General features: G+C 40.6%; 1 protein-coding gene and 1 long non-coding RNA gene across 8 annotated transcripts in view; one reads left to right on the top strand and one right to left on the bottom strand.

Annotated features, from left to right (window-relative positions):
• The window catches only part of LOC118623426 (uncharacterized protein C3orf20-like), a 116,014-nt gene that overhangs the window by 36,435 nt on the left and 60,417 nt on the right, over window positions 1-19,162 (top strand). For all 6 annotated transcript variants that reach the window (XM_036250976.1, XM_036250977.1, XM_036250978.1 and 3 more), the window contains exons 10-12: window positions 5,938-6,165; window positions 7,133-7,282; window positions 18,274-18,394. In XM_036250976.1, the coding sequence (XP_036106869.1) occupies window positions 5,938-6,165; window positions 7,133-7,282; window positions 18,274-18,394 (499 nt within the window). The remainder of the gene's footprint in view (window positions 1-5,937; window positions 6,166-7,132; window positions 7,283-18,273; window positions 18,395-19,162) is intronic.
• Window positions 5,346-7,764, bottom strand: LOC118623431. Of its 2 annotated transcripts, none has more exons than XR_004958277.1 (3): window positions 7,669-7,764; window positions 6,046-6,353; window positions 5,346-5,422 (listed from the first exon to the last, which is right to left on the bottom strand). It is a non-coding gene; the product is annotated as an uncharacterized LOC118623431 (long non-coding RNA). The 2 variants fall into 2 exon arrangements; XR_004958276.1 differs by lacking the exon at window positions 7,669-7,764 and adding an exon at window positions 6,830-7,015.

A 19,162-nucleotide genomic window follows, 5' to 3' on the forward strand; every position in this document is an offset into this window, starting at 1 on the left:
TTTGTTATTTGTGGTAAATATTTATTTCTTTAGTTTATTGTTTCCTTTTTAATTTTATGATTAAGATGTAGGTGTTTTAGCTTTTCTTGTTGTACAGTTATCAATGTTTTGTTTTAAGATTTCCCCCCATGGTTTTATAACTGGAAAAATGTTTTCTCATTCTGAGATTAGGTAGACCTACCCTATTTTTTATTTATTTTTTCTACATTTAGCTGGAAATGTTGTTGTGTGTGGTGTGAGGGGATGAAATTCTAGCTTTATTCATCCTATTCCAATAATAATGATAGCTAGTATTTACTGGGTGCTAATACTAACAGCCAATGTTTATTGAGTGCTTGTTTTGTGTAAAGTACTACATAAAGCAATTTATATGCCTCCATGACTAAGTTGCTGTTGTTAGGCCAAGGTCAGAGAACTAACTAGTTAAGTGGGTGAGCTGCTATATAAGCTAGGTCTATCTGAAACCAAAGCCTATGCATTTAACTTCAACACTATTATCTCTCTGGAGTCATGTATTAAATATATTCTTTGTTACCCACTGATTTGAGTATTCACTTTAATTATATCTTTAGTCTTATATACATTAGGGTTTACTTTTGAGCTATCTATTCTATTCCATTAATCTGCCTATTAAGTTTTTAGCTATTTTAATTGTTCAGGCTATATAATATGAGAGAAGTAGAGTATGGTGCTAGAAAGAACCTTGAAGCCCAATTGTTTGGGCTAAAATCCCAGCTCCATTCAGTCATGTAACTTTGGGAAAGTCACTTAACTTTTCTTTGCCTCACTTTCCTCAACTGTGAAATGGGGATAATCATAGTAGCCAGCTAGTAAATATTACTAGCACAAAAAAGCACTCAATAAATGTTAGTTATTACTATCTTAATATCTGGTACAGCGAAACTCCTCTTGTTACTCTTTCTACATCAAAGCATCTTAGCAGTTTCACCAATTTATTCTTTCAGTGAACTTGGAATTAGATTTTCAAATTTATAAAGGCCTCAAAATGATGTGAATCAGGCAGCATATTTTAATGAAAAGAAAACCAAACTTTCAGGGAGTATATATATATGAACTCTCTGTACTTTCCATTCAGTTTTGCTATTTACCTAAAATTGTTCTAAAAAATAAAGTCTAAAAAAAAATTGAAAGGAAAAAATAAGTCAAACTTGGAATTGGAACACCTAGGTTCATTAATCAAGGGGTGTGGGATCTTGTGTAAGTCAGTTGGACTCCCTGAACCTCTGTTTCTTCAGTCATTTAGGGATAATATGTCTTCTAATTACCACAGCAGGTTGTTATGAAGCTTAAAGCAACACTTTAAGCTTCAAACACACACGGTTTGTGGACTCTAACACACTAAGCAAGTAAAAAGCATTTTTAATAATAACCCAATACCCTCAGAAGGTTTCTTGAAACAAGTGGGTTTAGAACCAAGAAGAGATGGCTTGTCAGAGTAGATGGAGGAGGACAATTTAGTTGGCACACGGCAACAGGGATGAGTAAGGTGCTTTTATATGTGACCCATAATAATAAATTATCAAGGGAGTGTTTGTTTTTTAACGATGAAGATTTCTCAAGTTGGTAGAATTAGTTCCCAAGGGATCTGTCAAATACAGAATCCAAGCTTTAAAAAGAGCACAAGTAATTTTACAATCTGTGCATTACAAAACATTTCTGTAAGAAAAGCAGCCAAGTCCTAACATTCCCGTTTACCAGTGTTAGAGATACCATGGAGATTAAACATATGCTTGCTGGATGAAATGTAATTTTAGGTAAATCAAAACTACCAGCCTACCAGATTTCTATAACATTTGCTACATAGAACATAATAGAAGTTTAATATCAAGTCAGACCCAGGGAAAATTAAGGACAGGAAGAAAGAATTTTCTCCAACCCCAGTGGCAGATCCACACTGATACAGACTCTGGATTTATCACAGGAAGTCCGGTCTGACAAACGTAGTGAAAACCTCCCATGCTAGACCAGATCCCAAGGCACTCCATACAGCAGAGCACATTCTCCATACCAGGCCTACCTAAGACCTTTTATATGAGCCAGAATCAGATCTCTGGGCCTAAGCTGGTGAGCTCTAGTGCTCTGGTTTTACTCATATTCACTGTTAGAACATGATGATGCAAAAGCACTAGCCTGGAAATCCCAGGCTTGCTTCTAACCTTGACCCTGCCATTTTTTAGCTGTGTGACCAGAGTACAAAGGTCAATGTCATGTGGAAACTTAGAGCCAAGCTTTGGAGCCTACACAGTTTTTATGCTCCCATTTATAAACCAGGAGATTTGGGACATTTAGCTTACCTTTCTCATATAAAATGGAGATCAACCTACAGGGTTGTTGAAAGCATTAAATAAAATAATACAGCTAAAAATTATAGGAAATGTTCAATAAGCAGTAACTATTATTTAGCAATTATTGTTCCTTTTTCTGTACTTTGGTTCCTTCATCTGTAAAATGGTATTAGATATTTTCTAAGCATGCTTCACTTCTTACATTCAGTGGATGCCCCCACTGTAAGGAATTTAGCTTACTATTAGATTCTTAGGCCTATTTGGTTTGAAATTATTTGAGGTATAGTTCCCTTTCTATTCCAGCCTCTGTCTTAGAGTAATTTAAATACCAGAGGGCTGGCATGATTGGGTAACTTCTGACTTAGAGAAGGAATGTGTCCTTAAGTCTTAGCAATGACTTTTCCTGGGAATAACCACCGCCTTAAACTTCTGAGAAATGTGCAAGTATTAGGGCTACTTTGTTGAACTAATCAACTTGGTGGTACCCATCACCTGTTGAAAAAGCCAGAGATCAACTTCTGGTCCTTAAGCAAGAGGAGAGTAAGACCACTGACACTGCCAACACTGAGAAAAGGCAGAGAAGAGGCCGTCTTTGTTGACACAGGAGGCTGATTAGTCTTAAAGGGATGACTAAAAGACTCTGTCTTGAAGCCTGTTAAAGGGGATAGAAAAGGAAGCATTGCTTTTAAAAGGGTAATGGGGAAATTTTCTGAATTATAGCTGCCTACTCTGACTATTTAAGTAATGTGGCATTTATAGAATGCAAGAGATTTTGCATTGGAGTTTTTTTTTTGTACTAGAGCTTTTGTATCTTAATTTTGGGCCTTAACTGCTAAGGAGGTGGAACATGCCTTTTTAATCCCAATGATTATAGATATTTACACTTTAGTGGCATACTTACCTTTCTTTTAAGAATAATCCAAAAGATCTGTTTGTAGAAAATGACAGAAAAATAGAATCACGTTTAGGTATTGAATGAAAGGGCTGATGTGTAGGCTTGGAAAATAGTAATTAGACTCATGTTTCCAGTTGGATTATAAATGTGTATTGTTAAGCTGATATTGTACCAGCCTTTGATGCTTATAAATGGAGTGGCATGCTTGTGTTTTGATGTAGGAAAGAGTGGCAATCTATAAGCACTTTGCTTTTGTCATATTGTTCAAAAAATTTGCCCACTCACCTCATTTTTGACAGTAGGATACATTTTCATAAGAATATGAGAAAGAAAGGAAGGAGCAGCAGGAGGAAGAAAGCAAGAGAAGACACAAAGGGGAAGAGAGAGAAAGCTGTTGCTAATCAAGCATTTCTATTTTCCAGCTACCACATGGCAGATTTGGTCCTTGCCCACCCTCCTGGCTTCTGTTCCTTCCCCGCCAAGGCTCAATGGGAAGCATGCCCTCCTTCTTCTTGGAGAGGGACCAGTGACTCTTGATGATTGCTAGGGACTCCCACCCCCATGCCAACAATGGTGTGGCTATTATACCTTTCCCACTTTTTATTGATCAACTGTACTATTTTAATCCTTTATAAAAATTTCCTTTTGATATGGCTTTTCCCACACCCCAAATCTTGCACTCAATCAAAAAATGCACATATGTATACACACGCACGCAGACCATATCTTCTAACTACTCCAAGACCCTGAGCTATACCAGCTCAATTTCAGGAAACATTAAAAAACATTGAGGATTCCTGTTTGAATCTGCTCTAAATCTGAAAGGACTTGCTGCAGCCTTAGATATTCTTTCATGCTGTTGCTGAGATTTGTTTGTTTGTATATTTTGAGTTCCACTTTATGCTGCTGTTGGAAATACACAAACTGCTAATTCTTCTCTGGGGAGGGGGCTCCTACTTCACCTAGTTACTGACACTTTTGATTATTCTTTAGTGTTGGTTATGGATCTGCCAAATTGAATGCCCACATTCTGTCTTAATAACCGAGAAGCCCAGAAGCCCACCTTTGGTTGCTGCATTAACTTAGAAAAAGCAAGCTAGCAGCCCTGGCCAGTTTGGCTCAGCGGTTGGAGCGTTGGCCTGCGGTCCGGAGAGACCCGGGTTCGGTTCCCGCTAAGGGCACGTACTTCGGTTGCAGTTTGTACTTCGGTTGCAGTTTGTCCCCGGCCCTGGTTGGTCGTGCGGGTGGCGGCCACTCGATGTGTCCCTTCACGTCGATGTTTCTCTCTCTCTCCCTTCCTCTCTCTCCCTCCCACTCTATCTGTACAAAAAAATGGAAAAATATCCTCGGGTGAGGATTAAAAAAAAAAAAAAGCAAGCTAGCAGCAGCCCATGTGGGTATTAAGCAGGTGGTGTTGGTGTTGGTCTCCAAGAGAGCTAAGACTATCTCTTTAGTATATGACCTCTGCTTTGCCAGCCTAACTTTGGAGGTTTCTACTGGCATGTTGCCAACAGCTACCTGCTACTTGGGTAAATGAGTCTGTGTGCACGTGTGTGTGTGTGTTGGGGGTGGGAAGCTGGTCAAGAACTAGGGTGTTCTCTTCATGGCTGACACTCAGATACAGAGCCCTGGTGGGTCTGCATTTTATACTATGCCCACAGCTCCTGTAGCACCCAACACGAGAACTGTGGGGAAAAGTATTGTGAAGTGGAGAGAGTAGAGTGGAGAGTTTGGAGTGGATATGCATACATTGAAGCTTTCCCATGTAGCTGCATAACCTGGGCACTCTCTTTAGAATGGAAATAGCATCTTTCTCATGAATTTTGCCCATGGAAGACACTTAGTAAATATTTGTGGATGGTTAAATGAATGTTCTAAGAGGCTACCTTTATTTCAGGGTCTCAGTCTAAAACCTAGAAGCTAGGTTGTTTCATATTTACCTGCCATTCCCCTTTACCACCTTATTAATGCACACGTATGTGTATAATTCCCACTAAAATAACTAATATTTATAGAGTGCATGTTAAATACTGGGGTCCCAAGGTCTGTGTGCATTAACCAGAGATTCCTTACATTTCTGTGAGGTATTGTCATTCCCATTTTACAGATGAAGAAACCAAGGCTCAGAGTTTAGTACTTTGCTTACTTTCTATAGTCCCAAGTGGCAGTGCCAGGATTCATCTCAGTTCTTGTCAAAAGCCCATGCTGTGTCATACTGCTCCTATGGGGACAAAGACTACTTATTAGTCCTGTAGTTCCTACAGCCTCTGGTATAGTGCTTCACACACAGTAGGTGCTCAATAACTGTTTAAAAATGGCAGGCACTCCAAAATGCTTTGCTAAGGATTTCAAAATCCAGCTGTCTTAATTTAAAAGAAGCCCATTAAGCCCTGGCCAGTGGCTCAGTTGGTTGGAGCATCATCCTGTACACCAAAAAGGTTGCAGGTTCAATTTCTGGCCAGGGCACATACCTAGGTTGTGGGTATGATCATTGGTCAGGGCGAAGGCAACCAAGTGATGTTTCTCTCTCACATTAATGTTTTTCTCTCTCTTTCTCCCTTTCTCTCTCTCTAAAATTAATGAACATATCTTTGGGTGAATATTAAGAGAATAAAAAAGCCTATTAAATCCATGGTAAAGGTGAGGTCACAGAGACCTGAACAATGATTGGCCATCCTCCAGCCCTTGATAAGACCAAGAAATTAGCCAAGTCTTGAATTCTTCTCTTTTGAACAGAAAAACAGAAGAAGCTAAGCTGAAGAAAGAGGGATTCAACAAACAACTTATCCTGCGCCACTATAATGATCCTAAAGCCGAGGAGGAGGTGAACAACAGTCCCCTTACTTCTCCGTGTTTCTGGCTGGAGCTGCTGGAGAGGAAGCCTCAGATGCCAGAAGTCAAAGAGGCTGACCCAGAGATGAAAAAGTTCCATTACGCCTTGGTAGATGGTTCCTCCATGACCTAATATCCTTGTGAAATTCCAAAGGGAAAGGAGGAAGGAGGGGACCAGGCAGGTGGAAGAGGCTGACAGGTGGAGTGTTTTCTGTTTCACCAGAAAATTCCAGAAAGGAAGTCTGATGTCTTGTGTTTATTCAGTCCCTTTCTCCCCAAAGTCCACGTTCCCTCAGGCCGGGGGAGCAGGAGCAGTCAACCTGAAAAAGAGGTTGGGACAAATTCTCCAGTTTACAAACTTCTATTTAAGAAAACCTCTGGTTATAACCAATATTTTTGTTAAGTATCTGAGTGTTCATGTGGTTCTGAGAAAATGAGTTCTCCTTGATTCATTTTCCTGATTAGTAGAGAGAACCACATAGGGATTTAGCATCTAGAGAGTCTAGTTTAAAGAGAAGAGGGCCTTTGTAATTAATTCTTATAAATCCAAAATGAAATAGACCTCAAGAGTCCATCATAATTTTGTAGAGGTTGCTACAGCTAGGTATTGTGAAATTGTTCGTATATCCATAATTATCCTTTAGCCCTCCTTTGCCCCGTCTGTCTATAGACATTAGTGGGGAGATCCAGTCCTGCTGTGTGCTGGAATGACCTCACCCGGCAGTGCTGGGTGCCAATGGGCAACTTTGGTTTCCAGCAACTTTGCCATCAACAGAACCAGTCTGACTAGACTTACCTGTTATTATTTACATGGTTGGTTTCAAAGAATTTAGGGCTAAAATGACGTTGCAGGTAATTGGACGCTTGGTAAGAACATGCAACTGGTAGTCAAGGAACCCATGTGCTGGCCTGGCACTATCATTATTGTGCTCAGTGACTGTGGGGAATCGAGTCACGCTCTCTGGACTTCTGTTGCATTATCTGTAAATAGCTAATTAAAATAAATAAATTGACTGAGAATGAATGGCATTCTCTATAAGAATTATTAACATTATTGTTGTTTTTTTTATCTATATCAGTTCCTTGACCTTGATTTTACCTATCCTTCTGGTTGTGTAGCTGTCTGCCAAAGCTATTCTGCCCTCCCTTTTGGTGGTGTGTACACTAACATATTCAGTGACTTGCCAGATCAAGTTATCCTTGGGACCTTTACACCTTTTGGATGTGGTAGCCTTTCTTTTCCTAAGAGGTACGTGAGGTTCCAAACAATCTAGAACTTGTAAAAGAGCTGAATCCTGACAAAGGGAAGGATGGGAAAGCAATCATTTTGGTGCTAATCCTCACCTAAGGGTATTTTTTCTATTGATTTTTTTTTAAGAGAGAGTGGAAGGGAGAAGGGGAAGGGAGAGAGACATCGATGTGAGCGAGACACATCCATTGGTTGCCTCCCGCAGGTGCCCCAACCAGGCTGGGGATCGAACCTGTAACCCAGGTACATTCCCTGGATCAGGAATCGAACCCGAGACCCTTTGATGCATGGGCCAACACTCTAACCACTGGCCACAGCATGGGAAAGCAATTTTTTAAATGATCAATCTAATTGGGAAAATAGGTAAGAAAATGAAACATACATACATTCATGACTGTTCCATGTACAAACTTGCAAATCAGAACAGGCCAAAAGACTGTGAGTCTCAAAGAATCCAATTGTGCCATCCATGAGGTGATGCTGTGGCCCTCAAGAACAGAGGGATCTATATGAAGGCAAGGCCCCAAGAATGCACAGCTTGGGAGCTAAAACAGGGAGACTATTAATAGGTGAGCCAGGTGTCAGCTGGGCATGCCTGACCCCTTAAGAACTAGGTATGCTGACAGGACCCCCATTTCACAACCATGAAAATCTCACGTCCTCTAGATTTCTACAGAGTTCTTAGGGGTTATAATCTTGTGGTCTCCTCTAGTTTTGAAACCCCGCCTCCTCTGAATATTTGTCTTTGTATCTGTGAGTTTATTTTGGCTATCTTTTGATTTGAGCCAATTGGAGAATTTTCTCCTTTCCTTGATTTTCACACATTTTAAAAACTATTCACCAGAGGCCTCTGTGACGGTAGCAGAGTTTCTTTGTGATTTGAGTTACATAACATTCCCATTAAAAATGTCAAGTACAGCCCTGGCCGGTTTGGCTCAGCAGTTAGAGCGTCAGCCTGCGGTCCAGAGAGACCCAGGTTCAGTTCCCGCTAAGAGCATGTACCTTGGTTGCAGTTTGTCCCTGGCCCTGGTTGGGTCATGCAGGTGGCAGCCACTCAATGTGTCCCTTTCACATCATGTTTTTCTCTCTCTCTCTCTTCCTTTCTCTCCCTCCCACTCTATCTGAACAAAAAATGGAAAAAATGTCCTCAGGTGAGGATAAAAAAAAAAATGTCAAGTACATGAACAGTGTAAAAATTGGAAATTTTATAGACACACACACACACACACACACACATATATGGAAGAACACATAGTAATCTATATAGTATTTATAATCATTTAACATATATAGGTATCATTGTTTTGTTTTTTTTTAATCCTCACCCGAGGACATTTTTCCATTTTTTGTTCAGGTAGAGTGGGAGGGAGAGAGAGGAACAGAGAAAGAGAGAGAAACATCGACGTGAAAGGAGCACATCGAGTGGCTGCCACCCGCACGACCGACCAGGGCCGGGGACAAACTGCAACCGAGGTACGCGCCCTTAGCGGGAGCCGAACCCGGGTCTCTCTGGACTGCAGGCTGATGCTCTAACCGCTGAGCCAAACCGGCCAGGGCTAGGTATCATTGTTTTTATAATCAGAACAACCTAATTATTATTATTAAAATTCATATATATACATTGTATCTACCACATAGGATGGTTATAAAACCTAAATAAGAAAAATTACCATGGAAGTTTTAGTGTATTCTAAGATAGATAGGATTAAATGGAGGTAGATAACTTTTGGAGGTGATGGATATGCATAGAATGTGGTCTTACAGCTCTATACTTATCAAGTTGTATACATTAAATATGTATAGCTTTTTGTGTGTCAATCATAACTCAAGTGGTTTTTAAATGATAAATATAGGTGGTGGATAGATAGATAGTATAGAGATAGGTAGGTAAAGAGCTGAAAATTTCACAAAGTAGTGATTCTGAGTGGCAGGGCTATGTGGGTGGGAAATTTTGAGAACCCCTGAACATACTGGGAAATTCCAAAGTTGAGAATATGTACACATATTACAGTGTACAGGCAGGAACAAGACTGAGAGATGCTGTTATAGGGAGCGTGTAGGTGGGTGTTTTGAAGGACTGCTGCTCTATACTGCTTTAGGAAACATGCCACAGCATAAATACTTCTTTGTAAAGCCAGAGATGGTTAAGTGTAGAGATATAATATTGTTCAAGAATAGGGGCTAACCAGAAAGTCCCGTCCTGTTCTCTGTGATACTGGTGATTTCTTCCTTGAGAATTGCTCATGAGGATCTTGACCTCAACTTATTCCAGTGTCATCCCTGAACCTAACCCATGCTTGATCCAAAGCTCATCCTGATTTTCACCATATCCCACAGCCACCCTGACTACAATTCCTGTCATCTCACAGCTCAGAAGCTTAGGAATAAGATGGTAAGGGGTAGCATTGTCAGCAAGGGTCAGAGTAAAGTCAACCATAGACTGAAGGAGTCAAGTGAGAATATCAAAATGCCTATAACCAACCAAGTACAGGTAGCAGAGGCTGCAGGTGTCTTCAAGACCACTTGTTAGTTTCCTAAGGCTGTCATTACAAACTATCATGAATTGGGTGCTTAAAACAATAGAAATTTATTTTCTCAGAGTGCAGAAGGCCAGAAGTCAGAAATCAAGGTGTTGCCAGGGTTGATTCCTTCTGCAGACTCAGGGACTATCCATTTCATGCCACTCTCCTTGCTTCTGGTGGTTGCTGGCAACCCTTGGTGTTTCTTGGCTTGTAGACACATCACTCAAACCTCTCTCTCCATCTTCATGCCACCATCTTCTAGATGTGCCTATCCTCCTCTTACAGGGACATCAGTCATTGGATTTAGAGCCCACCCTAAACCTAGGATGATTTCATCTCAAGATCCTTATTTAACTATATCTACAAAGGTCCTATTTCCAAATAAGGTCACATTCTGAGGTTTAGGGTAGACATGAATTTTGGGAGGACACTATGCAACTCACTATCATTACTATTCCTCTATATTTACCCTTTTGGGGGGTATTACTTTCCCTCATACCTCTTCCAGCTCCTCTTCAATGTGCTTTATTTCCATTGAGTTGGTCACTCATATTTAAAGCACTGTAGATGGAAAATTTGGACCAAAGCACATTGACTATATAAATGTAGCAAATAAAAAAGGTGAAATGTGGGCTTAGAAAAACATTTTTTGGCCCTTGAGCTTTAAGAAGAGATGGACATTGTAACTTATTCATAAGACAGCCTTACAGTGAACTGTCACCATGTAGGTAAAGTTACCCTCCTGATTTGCTGAATTTGAATTTTTTGAATGAGCCCAGCACATATTTCCCCATATCCTATGTTTTGACTTGTCTTAATTTCAACACCCTGGGAGTCGAGAGTTAGGTCATCCAGAAAGCAAGGAACTCCCCTCTTTTTTTTTTTTTTTAAACCAGTTACTAATATGTTCTTGTGTGTTTCTGCCATGTTCAGCATTTCATATACACTGATCATGCTTCTAGTGAAGCCCCTTCTCCCTGACTCCTTTCCTTAGCTGTTTTTATGAGTCTAATCACCTGTCAAAATGTGTCAGCAGCTTGCCAGCTGAGAGAGTGCAGGTCAGCAAAAAGCTAAGAGAAACAAAAGACTAATGCTTTATTCTCAAGATGCAAATAGAAAAAGAGACAGATTAATGGGGCAGCAAAGTGCCTGGGTGAGTGGCATGTAAACACCTGTCCTTGGTGTGGAAGAGCTTTTCCCAACTTTGATGTTGAGATGAAAAGAAGATGACAGAATCTAGAAGCATTTCACAGGCTGAGAAAGCACATACTTTCCTCTCCCAACCCTAGTCGTTGAACAGTTTCGAAAGAGTCGGAAGCACTAGGTAATTTTATGGCATTTTAATTTGAACATCTTATTCTATGACACTACAGACAAGGTGGAAAAGTAACAATTTCTTTTATAAAGATGAAATATATTCTTACTTGATTTTTGGGGATTGTTAAAGTTAGATTCTTTGGAAATTATTTCCTGTGAACTTGCTTAAAACACATCCCCTTTATTAATTGCAAATATATATCACTTTAAGTCAAGAGAGAAATTTTCATGTTATTTATTTTTCCCAGGAACCCTATGATTAGGTCTAATTCCCAGCTGGGGAAACTGAGGCTCAAAGAAGATGTATACTGTGACTAAGGCCACATGATAGAGAAAAACATTGGTCAGTTTTCAGACTCTAATTACAATGGTGGTTTTTGTTTTGTTTTTTTTTTTAATTTCTTTTTCCAACCCCTAACATTTTGAGAGAAGGAGAATACTACATGAGTAATAATAAGAGTAGTTGTTGTAATGATGGTGATGGTGCTGGTGATGATGGTGGTGGTGGTGTGGTTATGACCATGGGCTTTGGGGTTAGACGTATCTGTCATTTAGCTGGAGCAACAGGGCAATTTGGGCATATGTCTTCAGTACCTAGCAGACTTTCTCAGGCTGCTTCACATGGTGGCTGGGTTCTAAAAGCAACAATAGTTAAGATGAATCCCAGTGCATAAGCACTCTTCCAGCCTCCTCTATTGTCAAGTTTTCTAATGATCCATTGATCAAAGCAAGCCATTTGGCCAAACGTACATTCAGAAGATGGAGAAAAAGACTCTTCTTGGGAGAAGCTGCAAAACATTGTAGCCATTTTTTTTTTTTTAATCCTCACCCAAGGACATTTTTCCATTTTTTGCACAGATAGAGTGGGAGCGAGAGAGAGGAAGAGAGAGAGAGAGGGAAACATCGATGTGAAAGGGACACATCGAGTGGCTGCCACCCGCACAACCAACCAGGGCCGGGGACAAACTGCAACCAAGGTACATGCCCTTAGCGGGAACCGAACCTGGGTCTCTCCGGACCGCAGGCGGATGCTCTAACCGCTGAACCAAACCGGCCAGGGCTGTAGCCATTTTTATTTTATTTTTGCATTTGATCACAAGGGCAATACCTGAATCTAAATTATTTCTTCTCTCTCTGCTTTTCTCTACCCTCAATTCTATTTTGATTGATTATGTATAGTAGAATTTGAGAAGTTTTACATATAAGACGTGTTGTGCTAGAATTAATCTGTTCACCAATCCCTCCCCTCAAAGGTGTCGATGAAAACTTGCAAAGCTTGCCCGACCAGTGTGGCTCAGTGGATTGAGCATTATCGTCCCATGGACTGAGAGGTCCTGGTTTGATTCCTGGTCAGGGCACACACCCGGGTTGCAGGCTTGATCCCCAGGAGGAGGCAGCTGATCAATGTTTCTCTCTCTCTCTCTAAAAAATCAACAAAAACATATTAAAACAAAGAAAACTTGATTCTCTTCTTTTTCCTGGTTTTGATCTAAATATTCTTAAACTCCCACCTAGAAGTCTGTATCATCCTCTAATTCTTTTCTATATCCTGTGTTGGTCCAACCTGGATTGGTCACTCCCTTTTATCTTAGGTCTCAGGTATGACACCTACAACTGCTCATGAAGTTCAGACACTATGAAGTCTGTATTTATATAGCTTTAGTGACTTCGGTTGCTCTTTGATATTCTATAGAATCCCACATTTTCTGAATCTTCTGAAGATGAGAATTCTTCATGGCCTCGCTAAAATATCTGTAAATATCCCCTAGAAATTCATCCTAGTGACATGGGGGGAGTGAGTTAATGAACTTCCTCAGTTATAGGCCAAGTTTTTCTTTTTTTTTTTTTTTTATCCTCACCCGAGGACATTTTTCCTTTTTCGTTCAGGTAGAGTGGGAGGGAGAGACAGGAACAGAGAGAGAGAGAGAGAGAAACACCGATGTGAAAGGGACACATCGAGTGGCTGCCACCCGCACGACCAACCAGGGCCGGGGACAAACTGCAACCGAGGTACGTGCCCTTAGCGGGAACCGAACCCGGGCCTCTCGGGACCGCAGGTCGATGCTCTAACCGCTGAGCCAAACTGGCCAGGGCCCAAGTTTTTCTTTAAAGACTTTTTCATTTTAAAACTTGATGTTTCCTTTCTTCACAATAAGGTGTTTTGCAGCTGTAGAATTTGAAATTAACAGCTCTCCACTTGCTACCTTATCTATGAGTTTCGCTGCTAAATATTTCATGCTGATTTCCATATGGATTCTTCTGCTCAATGAGAGTATGTGTCAAATAGAACTCTGTGGTTTTGAGAGTTTTGGAAGATCCTGCCTGCTAAGGCCCCCTTACAATATTATCTCCTATGACTCACCCGCTTGCTTACTGGCCTTCTGTCTCTCTTCGTGGTCTTTGTACACATTGTTCCCTATGAAACTTTTTGTCTTAACTCTTTCCATCACTGGTTTCCCCTTATCTCTCAGGTCTCAGTTTAAATATCACCTCCTCCTAGGAGACATCTTTTTTGTTTTAGTTATAGATAGCTTTATTTAGAAAAAAAGTGTATTCCATTAAATTTACCCATTTAAAGCATACGATTCAATGGTTTAGTATATTTACAGGGTTTTGTTACCATCACCAAAAAATCTAATGTCAGACATTTTCATCATGCGAAAAAGAAAGCTAGTACTGATTAATAGTCACTCACCATTCCACACTCTCACCTGTAATCCCAGGCAATTATTAATTTACCTTCTGCCTCTATAGATTTGTCTATTCCAGACATTTCATATAAATGAAATCATGCAACATGTGGTCTCTTGTAACTAGCTTTTTTCACTCGGCATAAAGTTTTCAAGGTCTATCTATGTGGTAGCATGTATTAGTACTTCATTCCTTTTTATCGCCAAATAATATTTCATTGCATGGATACACCACCTTTTGTTTCTCCATTCATCAGTTGATGGGCATTTGTGTTGTTTCCACTTTTTGGCTTCTGTGAATAATGTTGCTGTGAACATTCATGTACAACTTTTGTGTGGCCATGGTTTCATTTCTCTTGGACAAATACCTAAGAGTGGAATTGCTGTGTTATATAGAAATCTATTTTTGTACTTTTTGAGGAACTTGCAGACTGTTTTCCAATAAAACCTTTTCTGACCACCCATTTTAAGAAGCCCCATATTTTCCTTTTTATTACTCTAGTGATGACTTTATTTCTTCTTAGCACTGATTATAATCTGAAATTAAATTTTCACTTACTGGGTCTGTGCAACTAGAATGGGGGCTCCTTTGTGGGAGAGACTATGTCTGTCTTGTTTGCTGCTCTATTCCCAACATATAATGTGCCTACTATACAGTAAGTGCTTAATGAATACTTGAATAACTAAATAATGACTGAACAAGACTTTTAGCAATATTTGCATCAGGCTATTGGAAATGGATGGTGGAGAATGAGGAGGCTGGAACAGACAGGATTCTAAGAGAGCTGGCCATAAATATTTAATCAAAGTTTTTGCAGCAGTAAGATTTTTTTTTTGCTGAAAGTAGAGTTAGGGTGCTTTGCTATAGCAAGTAACAGAGAAATTACATGTAAAATTGGAGAGCCCTGACCGGTTTGGCTAAGCAATTAGAACATTGACCCGCAGACCAGAGAGTCCCGGGTTCGGTTCCCGCGAAGGGCACGTACCTTAGTTGCAGTTTGTCCCTGGCCCCAGTTGGAGTCGTGTGAGTGGCAACCACTCGATGTGTCTCTCTTACATCGATGTTTCTCTCTCTCTCTTCCTCCCTCTCTACCTCCTGCTCTATCTGAAGAAAAATGAAAAAAAAAAAAAAAAGAAAGAAAAGAAAAAAGAAAAGGAAATGTCTTTGGGTGAGGATAATAAAACAAAAAACAAAACAAAACCAAAAAAATTGGAGATAGTATGGCCCTGGCTAGTTTGGCTCAGCGGTTAGAGTGTTGGCCTGCGGTCCAGAGAGACCTTGGTTCAGTTCCTGCTAAGGGCATGTGCCTTGGTTGCAGTTTGTCCCCAGCCCTGGTTGGGTTGTGCGGGTGGCAACCACTTGATGTGTCCCTTTCATGTCGATGTTTCTCTCTTTCTCGTTCCCTCCCACTCTATCTGAACAAAAAATGGAAAAATGTCCTCGGGTGAGGATAAAAAAAAATTGGAGATAGTATGGGCTCTAGATGTAGTATAATTTATGGCTCAGTGAAGTCATCAAGGACCCAGATTCTTTTCATCCCTCCCCTTGGCTATCCTTGGCTTTCTTTCTTTCAAGGTTCCCTGAGGGCTAACAGAGACTCACTACAAGTTTCTTTTCAGGTCTAGTAGTGGGGTGGGGGTGGGGTAACCTGTTTTTAAGAATAAATTATATGTCTTATCTTTCAGTCTCTTTAGGCCAACCTAATCACAAGCAGCCCCTGAACTAAAAACAGCTCTCAAGCCCAGGTGGTGTGGCTCAGTGGTTGAGCATCGACCCATGCACTAAGAGGTCACTGGTTCGATTCCTGGTCAGTGCACATGCCCAGATTGTAGGCCAGCTCCCCAGTGGGGGGCATGCAGGAGGTGGCCAATTGATGTTCTCTCTCATCGATGTTTCTATCTCTCTCTCCCTCTCTTTTTCTCTCTAAAAATCAATAAAGAAAACTAAATTAAAATAAATAAATAAAAACAGCTCTCAAGGGAATGCTATGCAACTATGAGCTTAGACTACTCAGCATCTACCCCTGTAAGTGGGGATGGACTCAATGAGAGGTGAAGAGCTCAATGAACAGGAATTTGTTACAAAGAAAGGAAGGGATAGAGAGTCGATGCTGGGTAGAAACCAGAATGTTCACTGCTCTGAGTCTAGTTTATTTTATTTATTTATTTTTAATTTTTTTCTTTATTGATATTAGAGAGAGGGAGACATAGAAACATTGATAAGAGAGAACATCGACTGGCCGCCTCCTGCATGCCCCCCACTGGGGATCAGACCCACAACCTGGGCATGTGCCCTGACTGAGAATTGAGCCAGTGAGCTCTTAGTACATGGGTTGATGCTCAACCACTGAGCCACACTGACTGGGCCAGAGTCTAGTTTATACTAGGAAATTGTTCCCTTGATTATTTGTTGCATAAAACTAAGCATCCAAGATGAGAATTATATCCATGAAACAAAGAGGAGATGACAAAACTCCCCCCTACTTGTGGTTGCCTTCCTGATTTTATCCCTGTCTTCTTTGATAACAGTAACTAAGCAAATGAATACAACAACATCTGCTGATGATATTTTGGGAACTTCACAGAAGCCCAAAGTGCTAAGCCTCACAGCTAAGTCCTGCCCCTGTGTAATTTCATCCTGGGCACCACAGACCATTCCTTGGCAGAGGATACTGTCTGCTTTCAGCAGAGAGAGGGCAAACACAACAAAAACGCTGCCTCCAAAGGGATTTCATTACTTCACTGTTAATTATCTTTTAAACCAATCTTCCTTTTGTACATCTGTCGTCCCACCAAAGGGGAGTAGACAACTCAAACCAGAAGGAAGATGAATGAAAGGGGGCGCATGGACTAGGACCCTTGTTGTCAAGATTCAGAGTGTAGGAAAGAGCTCTTACTGCTGGGCATGGGTGGATGGTTAGGGTCTTCCCTGAGTCTCCTCGAAGGAAAGAGAACAGCTGGAGGCTGGACTGCCAGGGTGACTGAAAGGGTAGGCTGTCCAGGAAAGGAATGCACTCCAGATGTCCAAGGCTTGGCACTTCTGGTTCTTTTTTCTCTAGTTTGGTTGCTTTGCTCCTCCAGCCTATCTGTTGAACTCTGGGCTCCTCAATTACGCCAAAAGCTCCTCTTTTATATTGGGAACTGTTATTGTTCCAATGGTGAGCCCCTCTGTTGAACTTTACATTAGGCAGCAGGTACTTTATTTACTAACTTCCATCAGTCCATTTTCTCAGCTGGAAAATGTTACTCATAATACCTATAGATGGAATTGTTAATAAAAGCCAAAACTGTTAGAGAACTTTACAGGGTACCTGGCTCTGTTCAAACTGTTTTAGATAAACTCATTTAGTCCTCAGAAGAGCTCTGTGAGGTAGATGCTCTTAATTTTGCCATTTTTAATATAAAGAAACTGAGCCACAGAAAATTTAAGAAATATGTCCAAGTTCACACAATTAGGAAATAGAAGAGCTAGTTTCAATACCATTAACCATCTGGTTCTACAGTATTTGTCACCACAATTCAGACTCTTATTAAGCCCTTTCTCTGTGGCCAGGTGCTGTGCTGAGAGGAGATAAGACACAGAGATGATTTCGACATGAACACACAGGTTATACTACTGATACAGAGAAGCTAGTAAAATACTAGGCTGCATTAATAGACATATAAAATATAGGAAAGATTAAATGACACATTCTTATTCTTCACCACCCAAATCCCATCTATCCAAATCTAGACGATTCTTGAATCCAAGCAAGTGTCTCCATCTCTCTGACCACTGCCCTAGTCCAAGCTGCCATCCTTTCTCCTGGACCACTGCCGTGACCTCTTAACTGGTCTTCAGCATTTACTTTAGCTCCTTACCAATCTGTTTGATCATGTCACCTCTTTGCTTGTTATTAAATCCTTCTATGAGTTTTTACTCTTAAGATAAAATTCTCGATACAGGGGAGGAAGCTTTGCACATCTGTCCCCTATGTGCCAATCACTCCAGCCTCATTTGCCGAACTCTGGACCCTAGCCACAATGACTTTCTTTCAATTCCTTGAATACACTTTGCCCACCACCTTCCTCATGGCCTTTTGTATATATTGTTGCATCTATTTGGAACACAGTTCTGGATCAAATGTCCACCCCCAATTCAATCAGCAACAGCCAAGGCAGCAGGGCCACATGGTATATAATCATCATTGGCAGGGTGCATTCCTGAAATGGGAGGGGATATGTCTCAGAGAAGGGAAATCTTGATCACCTGAGAGGTAATATACCAATCTTCTCTTCAAGGGAGATATTCAGGCAGAGGCAAGGTGACCATCCTCCAGGAATGTGATAGGAAGAAGTCCTATACTCTTGAAGGCTACGACTTGGTGACTACCATCATCTTGGCCAAATCAATGAGTCCATGAATTTTTCTTCTTCTAAATGAGTCATGTTTCTGGTTTGTTTGTTTGTTTGTTTTTGGCAGCCAAATAATATCAATGATGTTTAATCAGGATGGAGGCATGGTGATCAGCAAAACAGGAAACATTATAAGGGAATGGAAATGGCCTTTAAAAGGAAAACTTCATGAGCCAGTTGAAATTTCGGTAACATTTTACAATTTATTGTTTTTCTGGTCATTTCGCATGCTGTGACCATAATTTACTTTGAGTGTCTAAAATATACTATTGAGGAAAAGAGGGTTGAGAGAACTGAATTATTCACTTTGGATGTCTCCACCAGCCAGTCGATCCGAAAAATCTTTCAGTTCTTCTCTTCACTTGGCACTTCAGTTGGTTCTTTTTTGATGGATTTGTCTTTGCTAAGCAGCAGTTGCTTTAAGCAGTAGTTTTAAAAAATTATTATTAGAAAAACATTTTGTGCCTACTATAAAACATTTAAAAAATAGGAAAGGATACAATGTTCAAAACGGAAGTCTTCTCTGTCTCACTGTGCAGAAATTACCTCTGTGAATAGCTCAGTGTGTGTCTGTAGGATCAAGGGTCAGAAATTCAGATAATATAGGAGTGAGCCAGCCAGGTGGAACTACAGTGACTAGGAAGCCTGTACCTCCTGAAGGGGGCAGCCTCTACTGAGAGCCAGAGGCTCTTACCACATGGGACTATGGGCCTGGGCTTGCTATCTTTGATGATTTAAAAAAAGCCATACATTCAGATTTTTTTTGTGAAATAGCCTGATATTGTTAAAAGTTGGCAGTTAATTCAAACTCTGAGAGGACTAAACCAAATAATTCTGAGCTACTAGTCTGTACCCTCTGTGCTAGACTTTCTCAGTTCATACATAGTTAGTGTGTGTGTGTGCGCGCGCGCGCGCGCGCGCGCGCATACGCATGCGCACTGCATTTTGTGTTCAGG

The sequence above is a fragment of the Molossus molossus genome, unplaced genomic scaffold (assembly GCF_014108415.1).
Source record: "Molossus molossus isolate mMolMol1 unplaced genomic scaffold, mMolMol1.p scaffold_m16_p_10, whole genome shotgun sequence".
Classification (NCBI taxonomy): Eukaryota; Metazoa; Chordata; class Mammalia; order Chiroptera; family Molossidae; genus Molossus; species Molossus molossus.